Consider the following 18,866-nt stretch of genomic DNA (forward strand, 5'->3'; position numbering starts at 1 on the left):
GTGATTGCAATACCAGTTTTGGCCACAAACCTACATACTGATCCTTTAATATATGCATGTATCGTTTTCTTAAAATGATACATGCATGTGTGTATTTATGTATGCACAATTATTATACACAGTACACACACATATATGGTGTAAACAAAAACTTTTATTTTGCAAACGATTAGTTGCAATTAATTGTTATGCAGTCCTAGTTGCTAATGACTTAATATGGACAACTTTAAAGGTGATTTTCCTTAGATTCCACTCCAGATCTCAACCAAGTATTGTTCTATCCTAACAAATCATCAATGGAAAGCTTTTTTTTTCAGCTTTTAGATTATGTATAAATCTCAATTTCAAAAATGTGACCCTAATGACCCTTATGGTTTTGTGTTCCAGATCACATATAACATCTTACAAAATATAAAACAGGATTACAAAAGGAAAGCTGGATTACAGACCAGTGTGATTTTATTAATGCGAGTATACGTAACCGTTTTTATTTCTTAAAAATTGCATTTTAGTTTATTTATAAACAGAAATAACACAACTAAACGCTTATGTTTTTGGTTTTATTTATTTTTTTAACAAAAAGTCACATACAAAAGTACAGTAGAAAGAAATGAGGTATAAAACAAATTTACAAAACTATTTTGAAAAAAAAATATTCATGTTCACGTTTGTAAATTTGCACATTTGATGAAACTTGGGATTCTCTTCTTTCATCTCCGCTGAGATTCCCACAGCCCGCAAGCACTTCATGACTTGCCTAAAATAGCACCATGTAATATTGGCTCTGTCATTAGCATCTCCCTATAACAAAAAAGACATTTATAGATGTTTTTTAAAGCCACGTTTCATCTTTTCTGCTAGGCGAAATTGCCTTTTTACAAGCAATTGAGTAGACTCTATAAAGGTACAAAAGCTGTCCCTGGTGCAAGTACACCTTTGTACCTAAAGGGTGCATATTAGTACCTCAAAGGTACCTTAACGGTACATATTAGGAACTTTGAAAGGACGGCTTTTGTACCTTTATTTTTGAGACTCACTTACAACAACTTAGACTGTTTTAAACTCTATAAAGATCTGAAATGCTTTGAAGTGTTACTGCGACACTGATGTTTCGTCACCTCTTTCAAAACTACAGTGATTTGAAAGCAGGTGCCTTCTACTTTTCTCTTAAGTGCCAGGAGCAGACAAGTCATGTCTGAGATATTTTGTTCTCTGTCATTTGCTTAAAAACAAAAAGGTTACCCATATTTTGCCTGCATGATGAACTTGTCACAACATTTGACACTTTTAGACATGTCTGCACGGGTACTGTCACAGGTACGGGTACGCTGGACTCTGATAAAATCCTGTCTTGGCTTGCAGTATTCTTACATTAGAAGTTTAGTCTATTTTAAGTCTAGTTGAAACTTTTTATAGAGTACCTCTGTGTTGAATACAAATGTGACCCAGTCTAAGAACACAGCTTAAAGGAAAACACCACCGTTTTTCAATATTTTACTATGTTCTTACATCAACTTAGACAAATTAATACCTACCTATCTTTTTTCAATGTGTTCCCTTTTAATTTTTGTACAGGGCTTATTGAATGAGTTAGCATTTAGCCTAGCCCCATTCATTCCTTAGGATCCAAACAGGGATGAATTTAGAAGCCACCAAACACTTCCATGTTTTCCCTATTTAAAGACTGTTACATGAGTAGTTAACATGAGTAGGTATTGTGATAAAACAATAAAATAAAACTTTTGTTTGGAGCCATAGGAATGAATTTTGCTAGGCCAAATGCTTACACATTCAAGAAGTGCTGTACAAAGATTAAAAGTGCACGCATTGAAAAAAGATAGGTTTTCTACCTAAAATCATCCTACATAATGTAAAATTATAACCTTGATATCTTTAATATTGACTGAGGTCATGTTGAAGATTGAAATCAATAAGTGAAATCAAACTTTGACGCTTCTACACTGCAAAAAATGATTTTCAAGAAAACAATTCTTAGTATTTTTGTCTTGCTTTCAGTAAAAATATCTAAAAAATTCTTAAATTAAGATGCTTTTTCTTGATGAGAAAAACGACCAATATCAAATTTAAGTGATTTTGTGAATAAAACAAGCAAAAAAATCTGCCAATGGGGTAAGCAAAAAAATCTTGAACATTTTTCTTAAACACTAAATTCAAGAAAAATGTGCTTACCCCATTGACAGATTTTTTTTTGTTTGTTTTATGCACAAAATCACTTAAATTTGATATTTTTGATCTAAAAACTAGACTTATTTTCTTGGGTTGTTTTGCTCATCAAGAAAAAGCATCTTAATTTAAGATTTTTTCGATATTTTTACTAAAAACAAGACAAAATACTAAGAATTTTTTTTCTTGAAAATCATTTTTTTGCAGTGTTATCTCATAATTATATCATGCACTGCAAAAATGACTTTCTTACCTAGTATTTTTGTCTTGTTTTCAGTAAAAATATAAAAAGGTTCATGAATTAAGATGTATTTTCTTGATGAGCAAAATAACCTAGGAAAATAAGTCTAGTTTTTAGACAAAAAATATACAATTTAAGCAAATGCGTGCTTAAATAAGCAAAAAAATCTGCCAATGGAATAAGGAAAATTGTGTTTATAAAAAAAGTAAACTTATTTTAAGAAAAAAATTCTTATTCAATTGGCAGATTTCTTCTCCTGTTTTAAGCACTAATTCGCCCACACTTCATATTTTTTGTCTAAAAACTATACCCACCTTCCTAGGTCACCTTGCTCATCAAAGAAAATACATCTTAATTTAAGAATTTTTAGATATGTTTACTGAAAACAAGACAAAAACACTAAGTAAGAAAGTCATTTTTGCAGTGCATGATATAATTATGAGATAACACTGCAAAAAATGATTTTCAAGAAAAAAAATTCTTAGTATTTTGTCTTGTTTTCAGTGAAAATATCGAAAAAATCTTAAATTAAGATGCTTTTTCTTGATGAGCAAAACAACCCAAGAAAATAAGTCTAGTTTTTAGATCAAAAATATCAAATTTAAGTGATTTTGTGCATAAAACAAACAAAAAAAAATCTGTCAATGGGGTAAGCACATTTTTCTTGAATTTTTCTTGAATTTAGTGTTTAAGAAAAATGTTCAAGATTTTTAGATATTTTGTATTATCTAGTATTTTTGTCTTGTTTCTGTAAAAACCTCTAAAAAATTTTAAATGAAGATGCTTTTTCTTGATGAGCAAAACGATCCAAGAAAATAAGTCTAGTTTTTAGACCAAAAATATCAAATTTAAGTGTTTTGTGCATAAAACAAGCAAAAAAATCTGCCAATGGGGTAAGCAAAAAAATCTTGAACATATTTCTTAAACACTAAATTCAAGAAAAATTTGCTTACCCCATTGGCAGATTTTTTGGCTTGTCCCATGCACAAAATCACTTAAACTTGATATTTTTGGTCTAAAAACTAGACTCGTTTTACTCAAGAAAAAGCATCTTAATTTAAGAAGTTTTAGATATTTTTACTGAAAACAAGACAAAAATACTAAGAAATCTTTTTCTTGAAAATAATTTTTTGCAGTGTAGTCTGAATTTCACAACCAGGGTCACAAACAACAATACTTAAAAACCATATACCTTATAAACAGTGCGGAGGAGCAACTGTAATTCCATACAGATGAGATCTCTGATCAGGTAGGAACTCATCTGTAAACTGACTGTCACGTCCAAGACTAATAACTCCATCCCTAAAACATAAGAGAAAAAAAGAATGAAATAACCACATCACAGTGTAATGATCGCTAGGTTTAAAAAACAAAAAGCATAAAACTGATACCTCCTCCAGTCTGTGTAATAGTAGTGATTGGCAAAGGACACCATGCTGAATGGGTAGTTTAGATTACTGTGTATCACACGTCTGCCAGTCCCATTCGGTGATATACATTCTAGCCGCTTGGTTCCTGTACATCACAAAAAGGAAATATCCAAAATTACACACATGGTGAAAAGGCCAAAAATTAAACGTTACTGTATGCGGGTCTAACTTTATTGTGTGGGTCTGTAAGGTCGTACCTGCATCGGCCCAGCAGACCTGTCGTGTGGTGGTGTCATAAATCAAAGCGTTGGGCAATCCGATGCCATCCCGCACCAGAACTCGTCGGTTGTGCCCATCCACAGTGGAACTTTCGATTTTAGGAGATTCTCTATTCCAGTCGGTCCAGTAGAGGGTTCTGTAAGAAGATCAGGTTTTGGTGGTGAGAACGATTGAATGCCAACGATTGACCTTCATGGTTTACAACTAAATCTATAAACTAACAAACTACTCTGCTCTGTTTAGCATTGATTTAAACAAAAGCCTGGGAGAGAAATGATGTCCTGATAACAGTGAATTACGTCTTCACTCTCAGAAAAAAAGGTACAAAAGTTGACACTAGGGCGGTACCTGTTCAAAAAGGTGCATATTGATACCTCAAAGGTACACATTGGTACCTTAAAGGGAAAATATTGGTACATCAATGGTACATATCCATACCAAAATGGTAAAATTCATCCCAGTACTAACTTTTGTACCATTATTCCTGAAAGAGTTATCGGTTATCCTGAATCTGTATTAAAAGGACAGCTAATACCATTCCATCCCTAGAGATTTTTAAGCATGAAATCACAATTTCACACTACAGTATTTGAGACATATGATACATACAAGTTTTTTCCAAAGCAAAAACATCTTACGTGTTGGCTCTAAATGCAGTCTCGCATGACTGCTTGTACGATTTGTTAGTTTTCTTTCAATATAACAAACTTCCATCTAGATGGCTGGTTAATCTAAACCATCACCTCACGCACTCGTACATTTATGCGCAAACACGAAAAACAAATTAGCCCGAGGAGTAAATTTCCGCACCAACAAACATAAAACATGCATGTGCAGTTATTCTCATGGCCCATGAGGTTTGTATTATATCTCTGTCCTCCACCCGAGCTGGGGCGTTCAGCTCCAGATGTCGTGTTTTTGGACTTGCTGGCCCACACGTTGCCTGGCCTCCCCTGAGACCAGAGAGCCAAGCCAGACACCGAAGCAACACGAACATCTGGGCCCATTTGTAGCATTGCTTTCTAATTTTCTCGTCATGCTCGCTCGCTCGCTCTCAATCTCTCAATTTGTACCTTGTCTTGTTCTCTCGTTCGTCCTTTGACCTGCGCTAACTTTCTCACTCCACACTATGCACAACAGATTCTTGGTACGAGGGTAGAAGAGTACTTGTAGGGACAAATGGGAAGGAAATGAGGAAGAGGAAATGAGGGTTAATTAAATGGAGATGGCCAGACGTTGATACTTGTAGAAATAGTTTGTTAGTTATTTGGATTGGTTTAATGATGGATGTACAGTATGTGCATTTTGGGGCTTTGACGGGTCCTATATATGAACAGAAAGTGAAAGACAATTTATAAAGAAAAACTCTGAAATAAGGAAGTCATTAACCTCATCATTACTGGGTGAAGTATCCCTTTAATACTTAATAAACTGTTTAAAAGTGTTAATGTAGCAACTGTAGCTCATGGGTTCAATTTTAACTGTTAAAAAAGTTGCTTTAGAAAAAACGTCTGCCAAATGCATCAATATAAAGCCATACACAAGCTTTGGTCAATTTAGTAACATCAAGTCCTCAGAATTAAATAAAGGCTTTAATGGTTTGGCTTTGGCACCAATGTGTGTAGCAAATGACTTACATTGACTTGATATGCTCCCAGATAAAATGGTACAAAAGCAATTACTGGGATGGTACCCTTTAAAAAGCTCCAAATATGCACCCTTTAGGTACATATATGTATAGATTTGGAACCAAAACTACCTTACTAGGTACTAATATGCACCCTTTAGTTACAGATATTTGTAGATTTGGCACCATTATGTACCTCTGAGGTCCAAATATGCACCCTTTAGTTACAGATATGTGTAGATTTGGTACCAAAAGTACCTATGAGGTACTAATATGCACCCTTTAGGTACAGATGTGTATAGATTTGGTATCAATATGTACCTTTGAGGTACTAATATGCACCCTTTAGTTACAAATATGTGTATATTTAGTACCAATATGTACCTCTGAGGTCCAAATAGGTATCCGTTAGGTACAGATATGTGTAGATTTGGTACCAATATGTACAGCTGAGGTACTAATATGCACCCTTTAGTTACAGATATGTGTAGATTTGGTACCATTATGTACCGCTGAGGTCTAAATTTGCACCCTTTAGGTACAGATGTGTATAGCTTTTGGTACCAATATGTACCTCTGAGGTACTAATAGGTACAGATGTGTGTAAATTTGGTACCAATGTGTACCTTTAAAGGGAATAATATGAACCCTTTAGGTACAGATTTGTATAGATTTGGTACCAAATGTACCTCTGAGGTCCAAATATGCACACTTTAGTTACAGATGTGTATATATTTGGTACCAATATGTATCTCTGAGGTACTAATATGCACCCTTTAGGTACAGATGTGTGTAAATTTGGTACCAATATGTACCTTTAAAGGGAATAATATGAGCCCTTTAGGTACAGATATGTATAGATTTGGTACCAAATGTACCTCTGAGGTCCAAATATGCACCCTTTAGTTACAGATATTTGTAGATTTGGTACCATTATGTACCTCTGAGGTCCAAATTTGCACCCTTTAGGTACAGATGTGTATAGATTTCGTACCAATATGTACCTCTGAGGTACTAATATGCACCCTTTAGGTACAGATGTGTGTAAATTTGGTACCAATATGTACCTTTAAAGGGAATAATATGAACCCTTTAGGTACAGATATGTATAGATTTGGTACCAAATGTACCTCTGAGGTCCACATATGCACCCTTAAGTTACAGATATGTGTAGATTTGGTACCATTATGTACCTCTGAGGTCCAAAATTGCACCCTTTAGGTACAGATGTGTAAAGATTTGGTACCAATATGTACCTTTAAAGGGAATAATATGAACCCTTTAGGTACAGATATGTATAGATTTGGTACCAAATGTACCGCTGAGGTACTAATATGCACCCTTTAGTTACAGATATGTGTAGATTTCGTACCATTATGTACCTCTGAGGTCCAAATTTGCCCCCTTTAGGTACAGATGTGTATAGATTTGGTACCAATATGTACCTTTGAGGTACTAATATTGACCCTTAAGGTACAGATGTGTGTAGATTTGGTACCAATATGAACAGCTGAGGTACTAATATGCACCCAGTAGTTACAGATATGTGTATATTTAGTACCATTATGTACCTCTGAGGTCCAAATTTGCACCCTTTAGGTACAGATGTGTAAAGATTTGGTACCAATGTGTACCTCTGAGGTACTAATATGCACCCTTTAGGTACAGATGTGTGTAAATTTGGTACCAATATGTACCTTTAAAGGGAATAATATGAACCCTTTAGGTACAGATATGTATAGATTTGGTACCAAATGTACCTCTGAGGTCCAAATATGCACCGTTTAGTTACAGATATGTGTATATTTGGTACCATTATGTACCTCTGAGGTCCAAATTTGCACCCTTTAGGTACAGATATGTATAGATTTGGTACTGAATGTACCTCTGAGGTCCAAATATGCACCCTTTAGGTACAGATGTGTGTAAAATTGGTACCAATATGTACCTTTAAAGGGAATAATATGAACCCTTTAGGTACAGATATGTATAGATTTGGTACCAAATGTACCTCTGAGGTCCAAATATGCACCCTTTAGTTACAGATATGTGTAGATTTGGTACCATTATGTACCTCTGAGGTCCAAATTTGCACCCTTTAGGTACAGATGTGTATAGATTTGGTACCATTATGTACCTCTGAGGTACTAATATGCACCCTTTAGGTACAGATGTGTGTAAATTTGGTACCAATATGTACCTTTAAAGGGAATAATATGAACCCTTTAGGTACAGATTTGTATAGATTTGGTACCAAATGTACCTCTGAGGTCCAAATATGCACCCTTTAGTTACAGATATGTGTAGATTTGGTACCAATATGTACCTTTGATGTACTAATATGCACCCTTTAGGTACAGATGTGTGTAAATTTGGTACCAATATGTACCTAAAGGGAATAATATGAACCCTTTAGGTACAGATATGTATAGATTTGGTACCAAATGTACCTCTGAGGTCCAAATATGCACCCTTTAGTTACAGATATGTGTAGATTTGGTACCATTATGTACCTCTGAGGTCCAAATTTGCACCCTTTAGGGACAGATGTGTATAGATCTGGTACCAATATGTACCTCTGAGGTACTAATATGCACCCTTTAGGTACAGATATGTATAGATTTGGTACCAAATATACCTCTGAGGTCCAAATATGCACCCTTTAGTTACAGATATGTGTAGATTTGGTACCATTATGTACCTCTGAGGTCCAAATGTGCACCCTTTAGGTACAGATGTGTATAGATTCGGTACCAATATGTACCTCTGAGGTACTAATATGCACCCTTTAGGTACAGATGTGTGTAAATTTGGTACCAATATGTACCTTTAAATGGAATAATATGAACCCTTTAGGTACAGATTTGTATAGATTTGGTACCAAATGTACCTCTGAGGTCCAAATATGCACCCTTTAGTTACAGATATGTGTAGATTTGGTACCAATATGTACCTTTGAGGTACTAATATGCACCCTTTAGGTACAGATGTGTGTAACTTTGGTACCAATATGTACCTTTAAAGGGAATAATATGAACCCATTAGGTACAGATTTGTATAGATTTGGTACCAAATGTACCTCTGAGGTCCAAATATGCACCCTTTAGTTACAGATATGTGTAGATTTGGTACCATTATGTACCTCTGAGGTCCAAATTTGCACCCTTTAGGTACAGATGTGTATAGATTTGGTACCAATATGTACCTCTGAGGTACTAATATGCACCCTTTAAGTACAGATGTGTGTAAATTCGGTACCAATATGTACCTTTAAAGGGAATAATATAAGCCCTTTAGGTACAGATATGTATAGATTTGGTACCAAATGTACCTCTGAGCTCCAAATTAGCACCCTTTAGGTACAGATGTGTATAGATTTGGTACCAATATGTACCTCTGAGGTACTAATATGCACCCTTTAGGTACAGATGTGTGTAAATTTGGTACCAATATGTACCTTTAAAGGGAATAATATGAACCCTTTAGGTACAGATATGTATAGATTTGGTACCAAATGTACCTCTGAGGTCCAAATATGCACCCTTAAGTTACAGATATGTGTAGATTTGGTACCATTATGTACCTCTGAGGTCCAAATTTGCACCCTTTGGGTCCAGATGTGTATAGATTTTGTACCAATATGTACCTCTGAGGTACTAATATGCACCCTTTAGTTACAGATATGTGTAAATTTGGTACCAATATGTACCTTTAAATGGAATAATATGAACCCTTTAGGTACAGATATGTATAGATTTGGTACCAAATGTACCTCTGAGGTCCAAATATGCACCCTTAAGTTACAGATATGTGTAGATTTGGTACCATTATGTACCTCTGAGGTCCAAATTTGCACCCTTTAGGTCCAGATGTGTATAGATTTTGTACCAATATGTACCTCTGAGGTACTAATATGCACCCTTTAGGTACAGATGTGTGTAAATTTGGTACCAATATGTACCTTTAAATGGAATAATATGAACCCTTTAGGTACAGATTTGTATAGATTTGGTACCAAATGTACCTCTGAGGTCCAAATATGCACCCTTTAGTTACAGATATGTGTAGATTTGGTACCAATATGTACCTTTGAGGTACTAATATGCACCCTTTAGGTACAGATGTGTGTAACTTTGGTACCAATATGTACCTTTAAAGGGAATAATATGAACCCATTAGGTACAGATTTGTATAGATTTGGTACCAAATGTACCTCTGAGGTCCAAATATGCACCCTTTAGTTACAGATATGTGTAGATTTGGTACCATTATGTACCTCTGAGGTCCAAATTTGCACCCTTTAGGTACAGATGTGTATAGATTTGGTACCAATATGTACCTCTGAGGTACTAATATGCACCCTTTAAGTACAGATGTGTGTAAATTCGGTACCAATATGTACCTTTAAAGGGAATAATATAAGCCCTTTAGGTACAGATATGTATAGATTTGGTACCAAATGTACCTCTGAGGTCCAAATATGCACCCTTTAGTTACATAAATGTGTAGATTTGGTACCATTATGTACCTCTGAGCTCCAAATTAGCACCCTTTAGGTACAGATGTGTATAGATTTGGTACCAATATGTACCTCTGAGGTACTAATATGCACCCTTTAGGTACAGATGTGTGTAAATTTGGTACCAATATGTACCTTTAAAGGGAATAATATGAACCCTTTAGGTACAGATATGTATAGATTTGGTACCAAATGTACCTCTGAGGTCCACATATGCACCCTTAAGTTACAGATATGTGTAGATTTGGTACCATTATGTACCTCTGAGGTCCAAATTTGCACCCTTTAGGTCCAGATGTGTATAGATTTTGTACCAATATGTACCTCTGAGGTACTAATATGCACCCTTTAGGTACAGATGTGTGTAAATTTGGTACCAATATGTACCTTTAAAGGGAATAATATGAACCCTTTAGGTACAGATATGTATAGATTTGGTACCAAATATACCTCTGAGGTCCAAATATGCACCCTTTAAGTACAGATATGTGTAGATTTGGTACAAGGGAATAATATGCATCCTTTATGTACAGATATGTATAGATTTGGCACCAATATGTACCTTTGAGGTACTTAGTATATGCATCCTTCTACAAATGTGTGCTTTTTGCCGCAGTGACCTTTATTTTTGAGAGTGAAAATCTCATATGGCTGATTTTCGAGCAGTACATACCCTGTAGGAGAGTCTACGATGATGGCTCTAGGGTTGACCAAATCGGTGTCAAATAAAACTCGTCTATCACTTCCATCTAGATTTGATGTTTCGATCTTATCTGGTGTGCTGTCCACCCAAAACAGTTTCCTGCGTGCAACATCTACAGCAAGTCCTTCTGGACTCGTCAGACCTAAAGAAGATTGACATATATAAAAACATTACAACTTTTACAACATATACTTTCTTGTACTGTATTACCTATCTTGAATATGGTTAGGTTCCATGCATTGTATTTTTATCATAGCTTTTATTTGCAGAATAAGAGCACCTGTGTTGATGATAATCTCAGGTTCTGATCCTGACTCCAGACCAGCCCGATTGATGGTCCTCCCTGCCAGATCTGTCCAATACACTTTTCTCTCTCTGCAGTCGTAATCGATGCCGACCACTATAGAGCCCTATGAGTGATAACACAGAACAGATTTAGTACGCTTATATAATAAAGCGGCACATTTCGGTTTTATCATTAGTAAAGAACCTCACATGTAGAGCAAGCAACACTGAAGACCTCTGTTTGTCCATCTGTGTGCCATTAAGAGGCAAAACTCCAATCTGCTGACCCTGTGCATAGAGGAGGGATGTGCCTGTTGGGGGCGGGGTCACATCTGGGCGTGGCAAAGGGTGCACAGTAGGAGGGGCCACTGTAGGTATACCTATAAAAGAAGGTGACGCATTTGTTTTAGACTGAGTGACGTCATGAAACATCAAATTATTTGACACTGTGCGGTACTCACAGGCAGGTTTCACAGCATCGTGTGAGCGGGTTCCAGGTACCTCACGTCCGTCTCGGTCCACACACCAGCAGTAGGTGCTGTCTCCGTAGCACTGCAGTGGGTTGAACTCACCAGCAGAGTCACACTGTGGCAGATAGCGTTGAGAATCAGGTTGACCTCCGTAGTGCTCCAATAGACTGGCTCTCCAACGCTCGCAGACCGTCTCTGGACGCTGGGTGGGTGGCACAATTACTGAGGGAGAAAAACAAGGAACATAATGTCAATTTAGTTTTACAAACTATTCTGTAGGTTAGCAGACATGGTGATTGCCAGGGTGTTCTTGGTGGCAACTATGGTCACCCCCTCACAAAAAAAAACAAAATTTATGAAAAAACTTTCAATAATCTGACTTCAAGATACACAATCGAATACAGGACCTTGGCATTGCGCTAAAGTAACACATATTACTAAGCAAACCCTGATGTCTTGTCTGCAGCAGGACATGCAAGTTTATTTATGTAATTTGTCTCAATTTACCGCTCATTTTAAAAGCTCGAAAGCAAATTTCCATCTTGGCCGTTTTTCTTTTTTGGCATTATGACAGAAACAGAAATAGGAGTCTTTTGTAATTGCGGTGAAGTGGAATATATTCATGGACAGCGTTGACATGCCCCAAACTGCTCTGCTATTCGTTCTGCTCTGTAATCTCATACAAACACAGACCAGGCTGGACTCTCTGGGCTCTGCTACAGATTACAATGATTACTTGCACATGATGAGAAATTACTTAGCAAATTAGAAAGCCCATAATTTGCGAGCAGCGCTACAACTTTGACAACAGACGTTGGATGTGGCCATCTAAAACATGGTGTGCATTATAAAACACGAATGCAATGAATCTGAATAAATTTTATTAGACTTCCATGCATGCATGGCATGACAAAATCTCTTTTATGTTCTGAGATTTTGTTTTAATCAGCCTAGCAAGTCACTAAGTTTTAATTTTGATGCACCAACTGTAGTTTAATACTTTCCATTAGAACCAACTAATACATACACTTTTTTGGTGTTTTTGCAAATGGTTCCCTTACCCGGCTCATCACAGTTTCTCCGTGCACTTCCGGGCGGAGTGCGAGTGCCCGCTCTCTCCTGACCCGTACTGTCCACACACCAGCAGTGACCTGTGGACCCGTGACACTGCATCGGTGTGTACTGACCCTCATCATCACACTGAGGGATGAAGGCTCCTACCAAAGGAACACCATCTGTTTCACCCTGAACACTGTCTCTATGGTGCTCACACTGGGTCTTGGGACGAATAGGATGAACTTGAAATACACAAAAGAGAGAGAACGAAATGTTATTTCCAAAAATGTTATTCCAAAATATTCCCGCTTCAAAACTCCCAAACAGTTTTCTGTAAAATCGACTTTGCAAAAAAGATATTTTCTAACAAGTAAAACAATTGTTGCCTCTTGAAACACCACATCTCCAGCCATTTCCTAACTGTATCCAAACACAGTTCCGTAGCTCATTTCTTACCCGGCTCATCACAGTTTCTCTGTGGACTTCCGGGTGGAGTGCGAGTGCCCGCTCTCTCCTGACCCGTAGCGTCCACACACCAGCAATGACCTGTGGACCCATGACACTGCATCGGTGTGTACTGACCCTCATCATCACACTGAGGGACAAAGGCTCCTATTAAAGGCACACCACCTGTTTCACCCTGAACACTGTCTCTATGGTGCTCACACTGGGTCTTGGGACGAATTGGATGAACTTGACATACACAAAAGGGAGAGAACGGAATGTTATTCCCAAATATGTTATTCAAAGTATTCCCACTTCAAAACTCCCAAACAGTTTTCTGTAAAATCGACTTTGTAAAAGGAATACTTTCTTACAAGTAAAACAATAGCTGCCCCTTTAACACCACATCCCTTACATTTCCAGCCATTTCCTGATTATATCGAAAACACAGTCTCGTAGCTCATCTCTTACCCGGCTCATCACAGTTTCTCGGTGGGCTTCCGGCCGGAGTGCGAGTGCCCGCTCTCTCCTGACCCGTAGTGTCCACACACCAGCAGTGACCTGTGGACCCGTGACACTGCAGCGGTCTGTACTGACCCTCATCATCACACTGAGGGACGAAGGCTCCTGGAACACCACCTGTTCCACCCTGAACACTGTCTCTATGGTGCTCACACTGGGTCTTGGGACGAATAGGTTGAACTTGAAATACACAAAAGAGAGAGAACGGAATGTTTTTCCGAAATATGTAATCCCAAATCATTCCCAGTACAAAAATCCCAAACAGTTTTCTGTAAAATTATACTTTTTTCTTGTAAAAGCAAATATTGTTCAAAGCATTGTAATCTTAAGCATATTATATTTTATATATTACGGTCAAATACAAGCAAACAAAACTATAGAGGCAGATGTAGGCACATGACACTCCCAAAAAACATGCAACACTTGAGAGAAGAATGCAGCTTGTTTCTCAGTATATGGATGAACTTAATACTTAAATTATCATGTTCGGGGTTGTTTTCCCAAAAATGCTATGGGCCACCAGTGCAGTAGCATTTGGACTTTATACCAGGTATATTTTTTAAAAAGTAAAACAATTGCTGCCTCTTGAACACCACATCCACCACATCTCCAGCCATTTCCTAACTGTATCCAAACACAATCACGTAGCTCATTTCTTACCCGGCTCATCACAGTTTCTCTGTGGGCTTCCGGGTGGAGTGCGAGTGCCCGCTCTCTCCTGACCCGTACTGTCCACACACCAGCAGTGACCTGTGGACCCGTGACACTGCATCGGTGTGTACTGACCCTCATCATCACACTGAGGGATGAAGGCTCCTACTAAAGGAAGACCATCTGTTCCACCCTGAACACTGTCTCTATGGTGCTCACACTGGGTCTTGGGACGAATAGGATGAACTTGAAATACACAAAAGAGAGAGAACGGAATGTTTTTCCGAAATATGTAATCCCAGAATATTCCCGCTTCAAAACTCCCAAACAGTTTTCTGTAAAATCGACTTTGTAAAAGGGATACTTTCTAACAAGTAAACTCTTGAACACCACATCTCCAGCCATTTCCTTACTGTATCCAAACACAATCACGTAGCTCATTTCTTACCCGGCTCATCACAGTTTCTCCGTGGACTTCCAGGCGGAGTGCGAGTGCCCGCTCTCTCCTGACCCGTAGTGTCCACACACCAGCAGTGACCTGTGGACCCGTGACACTGCATCGGTGTGTACTGACCCTCATCATCACACTGAGGGATGAAGGCTCCTGGAACACCACCTGTTCCACCCTGAACACTGTCTCTGTGATGTTCACACTGGGTCTTGGGATGAACAGGATGAACTTAAAAAATACACAAAAGAGAATAGAATGTTATTCCCAAATATGTAACCCCAAATATTCCCAATACAAAACCTGCAACCTTTCAGAGAGGAATGCAGCTTATGTCTACAACAGAATAAGTTGAATCTCAAAAATGTGTTCTTAGTATATGGATGAATTTAATTCTTAAATCTTTAGAATCACAGCTTGTTTTCCCAGAATGCTTTGGGCCACCTGTGAAGTTGCATCTGGAATTTGTACCAGGTATACTTTCTAACCAATCAAACAGTTGCTGCTTCTTAAACGCCACATCCCTTATATCTCCAGCCATTTCCTGATTATATTGAAACATAGTCAGGTAGTCATCTCTTACCTGGCTCATCACAGTTTCTCTGTGGGCTTCCGGGTGGAGTGCGAGTGCCCTCTCTCTCCTGACCTGTACTGTCCACGCACCAGCAGTGACCTGTGGACCCGTGACACTGCAGCGGTGTGTACTGACCCTCATCATCACACTGAGGGATGAAGGCTCCTACCAAAGGAACACCTTCTGTTTCACTCTTAACACTGTCTCTGTGATGTTCACACTGGGTCTTGGGACGAATAGGATGAACTTGAAATATACAAAAGAGAGAGAACGGAAGGTTATTCCCAAATATGTAACCCCGAAATATTCCCAATACAAAACTCGCAGTTGTCTGTAAAAAGTATGGATTAATTTAATCCTCCTTAAATTTTTAAAATCAAAACTTGTTTTTTCCGGAATACTATGGGCCACCTGTGGAGTTGCATCTTGAACAGTGGCGGCTGGTGACTGCTCATCAGAGAGGCGCATATTCAAAATATGTGTTCGGAGTGTCATGTATGTTGCTTGTGTTTTCAAAGTATGTGTTTGTTGCATTATGTGAACCATGGGCAACACGTGTTTTGTCAAAATAATGCCTGCTCCACACGCGTCAAAACCGTTTATGATAAAAGAGATGCTTACATTCACAAAATACACGCAAGACACTCCCTTAACAGTAAACTCTGATTACGCATGAGATTATGCAAGTATCTGGCAAACGCGAGCGTGTCTTTTATCATAAACCATTTAGACGCATCTGCAGCAGGCACTTATTTTGACAAGACACGTGATGCACATAGAATCACTCGACGCGCAGAACACATATTTTGAAATTACGAACCACACACATGACGGGCTGCATACATGTTGTGACGAACTCTCGAAAAAAGAAGTCACCGGCCGCCACTGATCTTGAATTTGTACCAGGTAAAACAATTGCTCCCTCTTGAACACCACATCTCCAGCCATTTCCTAACTGTATCCAAACACAATCACGTAGCTCATTTCTTACCCGGCTCATCACAGTTTCTCTGTGGGCTTCCAGGCGGAGTGCGAGTGCCCGCTCTCTCCTGACCCGTACTGTCCACGCACCAGCAGTGACCTGTGGACCCGTGGCACTGCAGCGGTGTGTACTGACCCTCATCATCACACTGAGGGATGAAGGCTCCTATTAAAGGAACACCACCTGTTTCACCCTGAACACTGTCTCTATGGTGCTCACACTGGGTCTTGGGACGAATAGGATGAACTTGAAAAACACAAAAGAGAGAGAATGGAATGTTAATCCCAAAATATTCCCAATACAAAACTCCCAAACAGTTTTCTGTAAAATCATTTGTTCATCACATTAAGCATATTAATTTGTACATATCACATGCAAAGACACATCATACAGCAAAGAAAGCTGTAACTGAATGCTATGGGCCAACTGTTGAATTTGTACCATGGATACTTTCTAACCAATAAAACAATTGCTGCTTCTCGAACATCACATCCCTTACATATCCAGCCATTTCCAGACTATATTCAAACATAGGTAGTCAGGCAGTCATCTCTTACCCGGCTCATCACAGTTTCTCGGTGGGCTTCCTGGTGGAGTTCGAGTGCCCTCTCTCTCCTGACCCGTAGTGTCCACACACCAGCAGTGACCTGTGGACCCGTGACACTGCAGTGGTCTGTACTGACCCTCATCATCGCACTGAGGGATGAAGGCTCCTACCAAAGAAACACCACCTGATCCACCCTGAACACTGTCTCTGTGGTGCTCACACTGGGTCTTGGGGCGACCTCCTATATAGAAGAACAAGACAACGTCAGATTGCATCAAAGATCCAAGTCCTCTTAAAAACCAGATATGACTAACCGTTCTGAGGATAGCACTGGAAGCCATCACCGTGGAATCCGGGTTGACACTGGCAATAGAAAGATCCTGGAGCGTTGGAGCACAAGGCCTGGTCATGGCACGGTTGGTTGCGACACTCGTCTACATCTGCAAAAAGAAAAAAACTCATTCTGTAAGTCAACAAATCTAACACAACTTCTCACCAGAAGATATCCACATCAAACATTAACCACAGTCCTTAGGATGCGATTCATTCTCCTCTAATCAAAAAGCTACAAGACGAAATACACATGCCACAATCTTGAGCTGAACAGGAAGAAGAAGAGTTAACTATCTTCTGACCCCCTCGTGTTCTTCAGCTGCGAGTCTCCTACGCACATTCCCTAAATCAGGACATTGGGTCATTGTTTCAAAATACCCCCCTTCCCAAAACATCTCTGGTTACTTCTGCCTCTCTCCGCAATCAGAGAATGATTCTGGGTTTTTGCCAACATTAAGCCTCCGCAACACTTCACATCCCACCGACAAAACACAACAAAGCCTGAGTTACACACATTAGTTGCTGGCCGGCATATGGGACAGTATCAGCAACTCTTATAGATCGAGTCCATAGATGTGTTCAGATGGAAAGCATGATGCTTACTGCATACTGAGTAGTCAAAGTCCCTTTAGGGAAGTCGTGCCACTCGGCGACCATGTTTGCAAAGCCTCCGGCATTATTTTAGTCATGCAGTCTTCTTAAATGGGGACAGACAGAAATGCTTAATCTTTAACTAATATAAGATTTCATGCATTGTTCCCGTATCTGAGATAAAATAGTCTGCCAGATGTGTAAATATTAAGAACTGACTGATAAATAGGAACACTGGAATGTTCAAGTAAGGCCGAGGTCACGAGGAAGTCTCATACCCTGACATGTTCGTCCATCAAATCCAAATTCAAATCCACTTTCACACAGACAGCGATGGCTTCCGGGCAGGTTGACACATTGCGAGTGAGGGCCGCAGGAGCTCAGACCTTCTGCACACTCATCGATATCTACAATGAGAAAGAAAAACATGATCAATTTTAACAAACCAGGTTGCAGGATTCCTCTTCTAACACCTCTATGCATGCCTTTTGGCCATTGTGTATGTGAAAAGCATAACAAGGTGGTGTGGTGTGTGTCAAGCATGCTTCAGGTGTTGGAGAGATAAACCATGCCCTGAGATCCTAACATTTGTGATAATAGAAGGACACAGCGGGGGTCTCGTCCCTGTCGGAGTGCGTGAGAACAGGCCCGAGGCTTCGGGTGGGTTAGGGGTTGGTCAGCAGGAGACCTGGTTTTGATCATTGCTAATTACAAGGAGGGTTACAAAAAACTCCCCCACCCTCTTTTCTTTCCTGATTTTTCTCTGCTCTCTTTTCTTGGAACCCTTTATTGTATTCTCTAGAATGAGGAGTTGAGACAGGTGATGAAATTATCCTCTAATAAGAACATTCTGCCTGTAAACACACTCATAGCCACACATAACCAGACACAGACATTGCCCTTCAGTGTTAGATTAGTATATTTAATTTAGTTTAGTGTTGATTTGTTCCAAAAAAGAAAAATAATTCTATGTTTAATTTAGATTAAATTAAACTACTTCATAGGTGAGACGTCTTTTCTAAAGGGTTAATGTGGTTTAA

General features: G+C 38.8%; 1 protein-coding gene and 1 long non-coding RNA gene across 6 annotated transcripts in view; one reads left to right on the forward strand and one right to left on the reverse strand.

The window, feature by feature from the left end:
* Nucleotides 1-18,866, forward strand: part of LOC141365231 (uncharacterized) — a 146,818-nt gene that overhangs the window by 89,175 nt on the left and 38,777 nt on the right. The gene's annotated exons all lie outside the window — the stretch shown is intronic.
* Nucleotides 546-18,866, reverse strand: part of nid2a (nidogen 2a (osteonidogen)) — a 47,562-nt gene continuing 29,241 nt past the window's right edge. For 2 of the 5 annotated variants that reach the window (XM_073869230.1, XM_073869227.1), the window contains 17 exons: nucleotides 18,105-18,233; nucleotides 17,217-17,342; nucleotides 16,913-17,143; nucleotides 16,365-16,601; nucleotides 15,383-15,619; nucleotides 14,361-14,597; nucleotides 13,650-13,880; nucleotides 13,191-13,427; nucleotides 12,740-12,976; nucleotides 11,670-11,900; nucleotides 11,419-11,588; nucleotides 11,204-11,333; nucleotides 10,894-11,065; nucleotides 4,053-4,210; nucleotides 3,817-3,940; nucleotides 3,618-3,727; nucleotides 546-801 (listed from right to left, as the gene is read on the reverse strand). In XM_073869230.1, the coding sequence (XP_073725331.1) occupies nucleotides 3,619-3,727; nucleotides 3,817-3,940; nucleotides 4,053-4,210; nucleotides 10,894-11,065; nucleotides 11,204-11,333; nucleotides 11,419-11,588; nucleotides 11,670-11,900; nucleotides 12,740-12,976; nucleotides 13,191-13,427; nucleotides 13,650-13,880; nucleotides 14,361-14,597; nucleotides 15,383-15,619; nucleotides 16,365-16,601; nucleotides 16,913-17,143; nucleotides 17,217-17,342; nucleotides 18,105-18,233 (2,996 nt within the window). In that variant the 3' untranslated portion in view covers nucleotides 546-801; nucleotide 3,618. Of the gene's footprint in view, nucleotides 802-3,617; nucleotides 3,728-3,816; nucleotides 3,941-4,052; nucleotides 4,211-10,893; nucleotides 11,066-11,203; nucleotides 11,334-11,418; nucleotides 11,589-11,669; nucleotides 11,901-12,739; nucleotides 12,977-13,190; nucleotides 13,428-13,649; nucleotides 13,881-14,360; nucleotides 14,598-14,799; nucleotides 15,031-15,382; nucleotides 15,620-16,364; nucleotides 16,602-16,912; nucleotides 17,144-17,216; nucleotides 17,343-18,104; nucleotides 18,234-18,866 lie in introns of all 5 variants that reach the window. The other 3 variants (XM_073869228.1, XM_073869229.1, XM_073869231.1) reach the window with 3 other exon arrangements.

Source organism: Misgurnus anguillicaudatus, chromosome 7 (assembly GCF_027580225.2).
Source record: "Misgurnus anguillicaudatus chromosome 7, ASM2758022v2, whole genome shotgun sequence".
Taxonomy (NCBI): domain Eukaryota; kingdom Metazoa; phylum Chordata; class Actinopteri; order Cypriniformes; family Cobitidae; genus Misgurnus; species Misgurnus anguillicaudatus.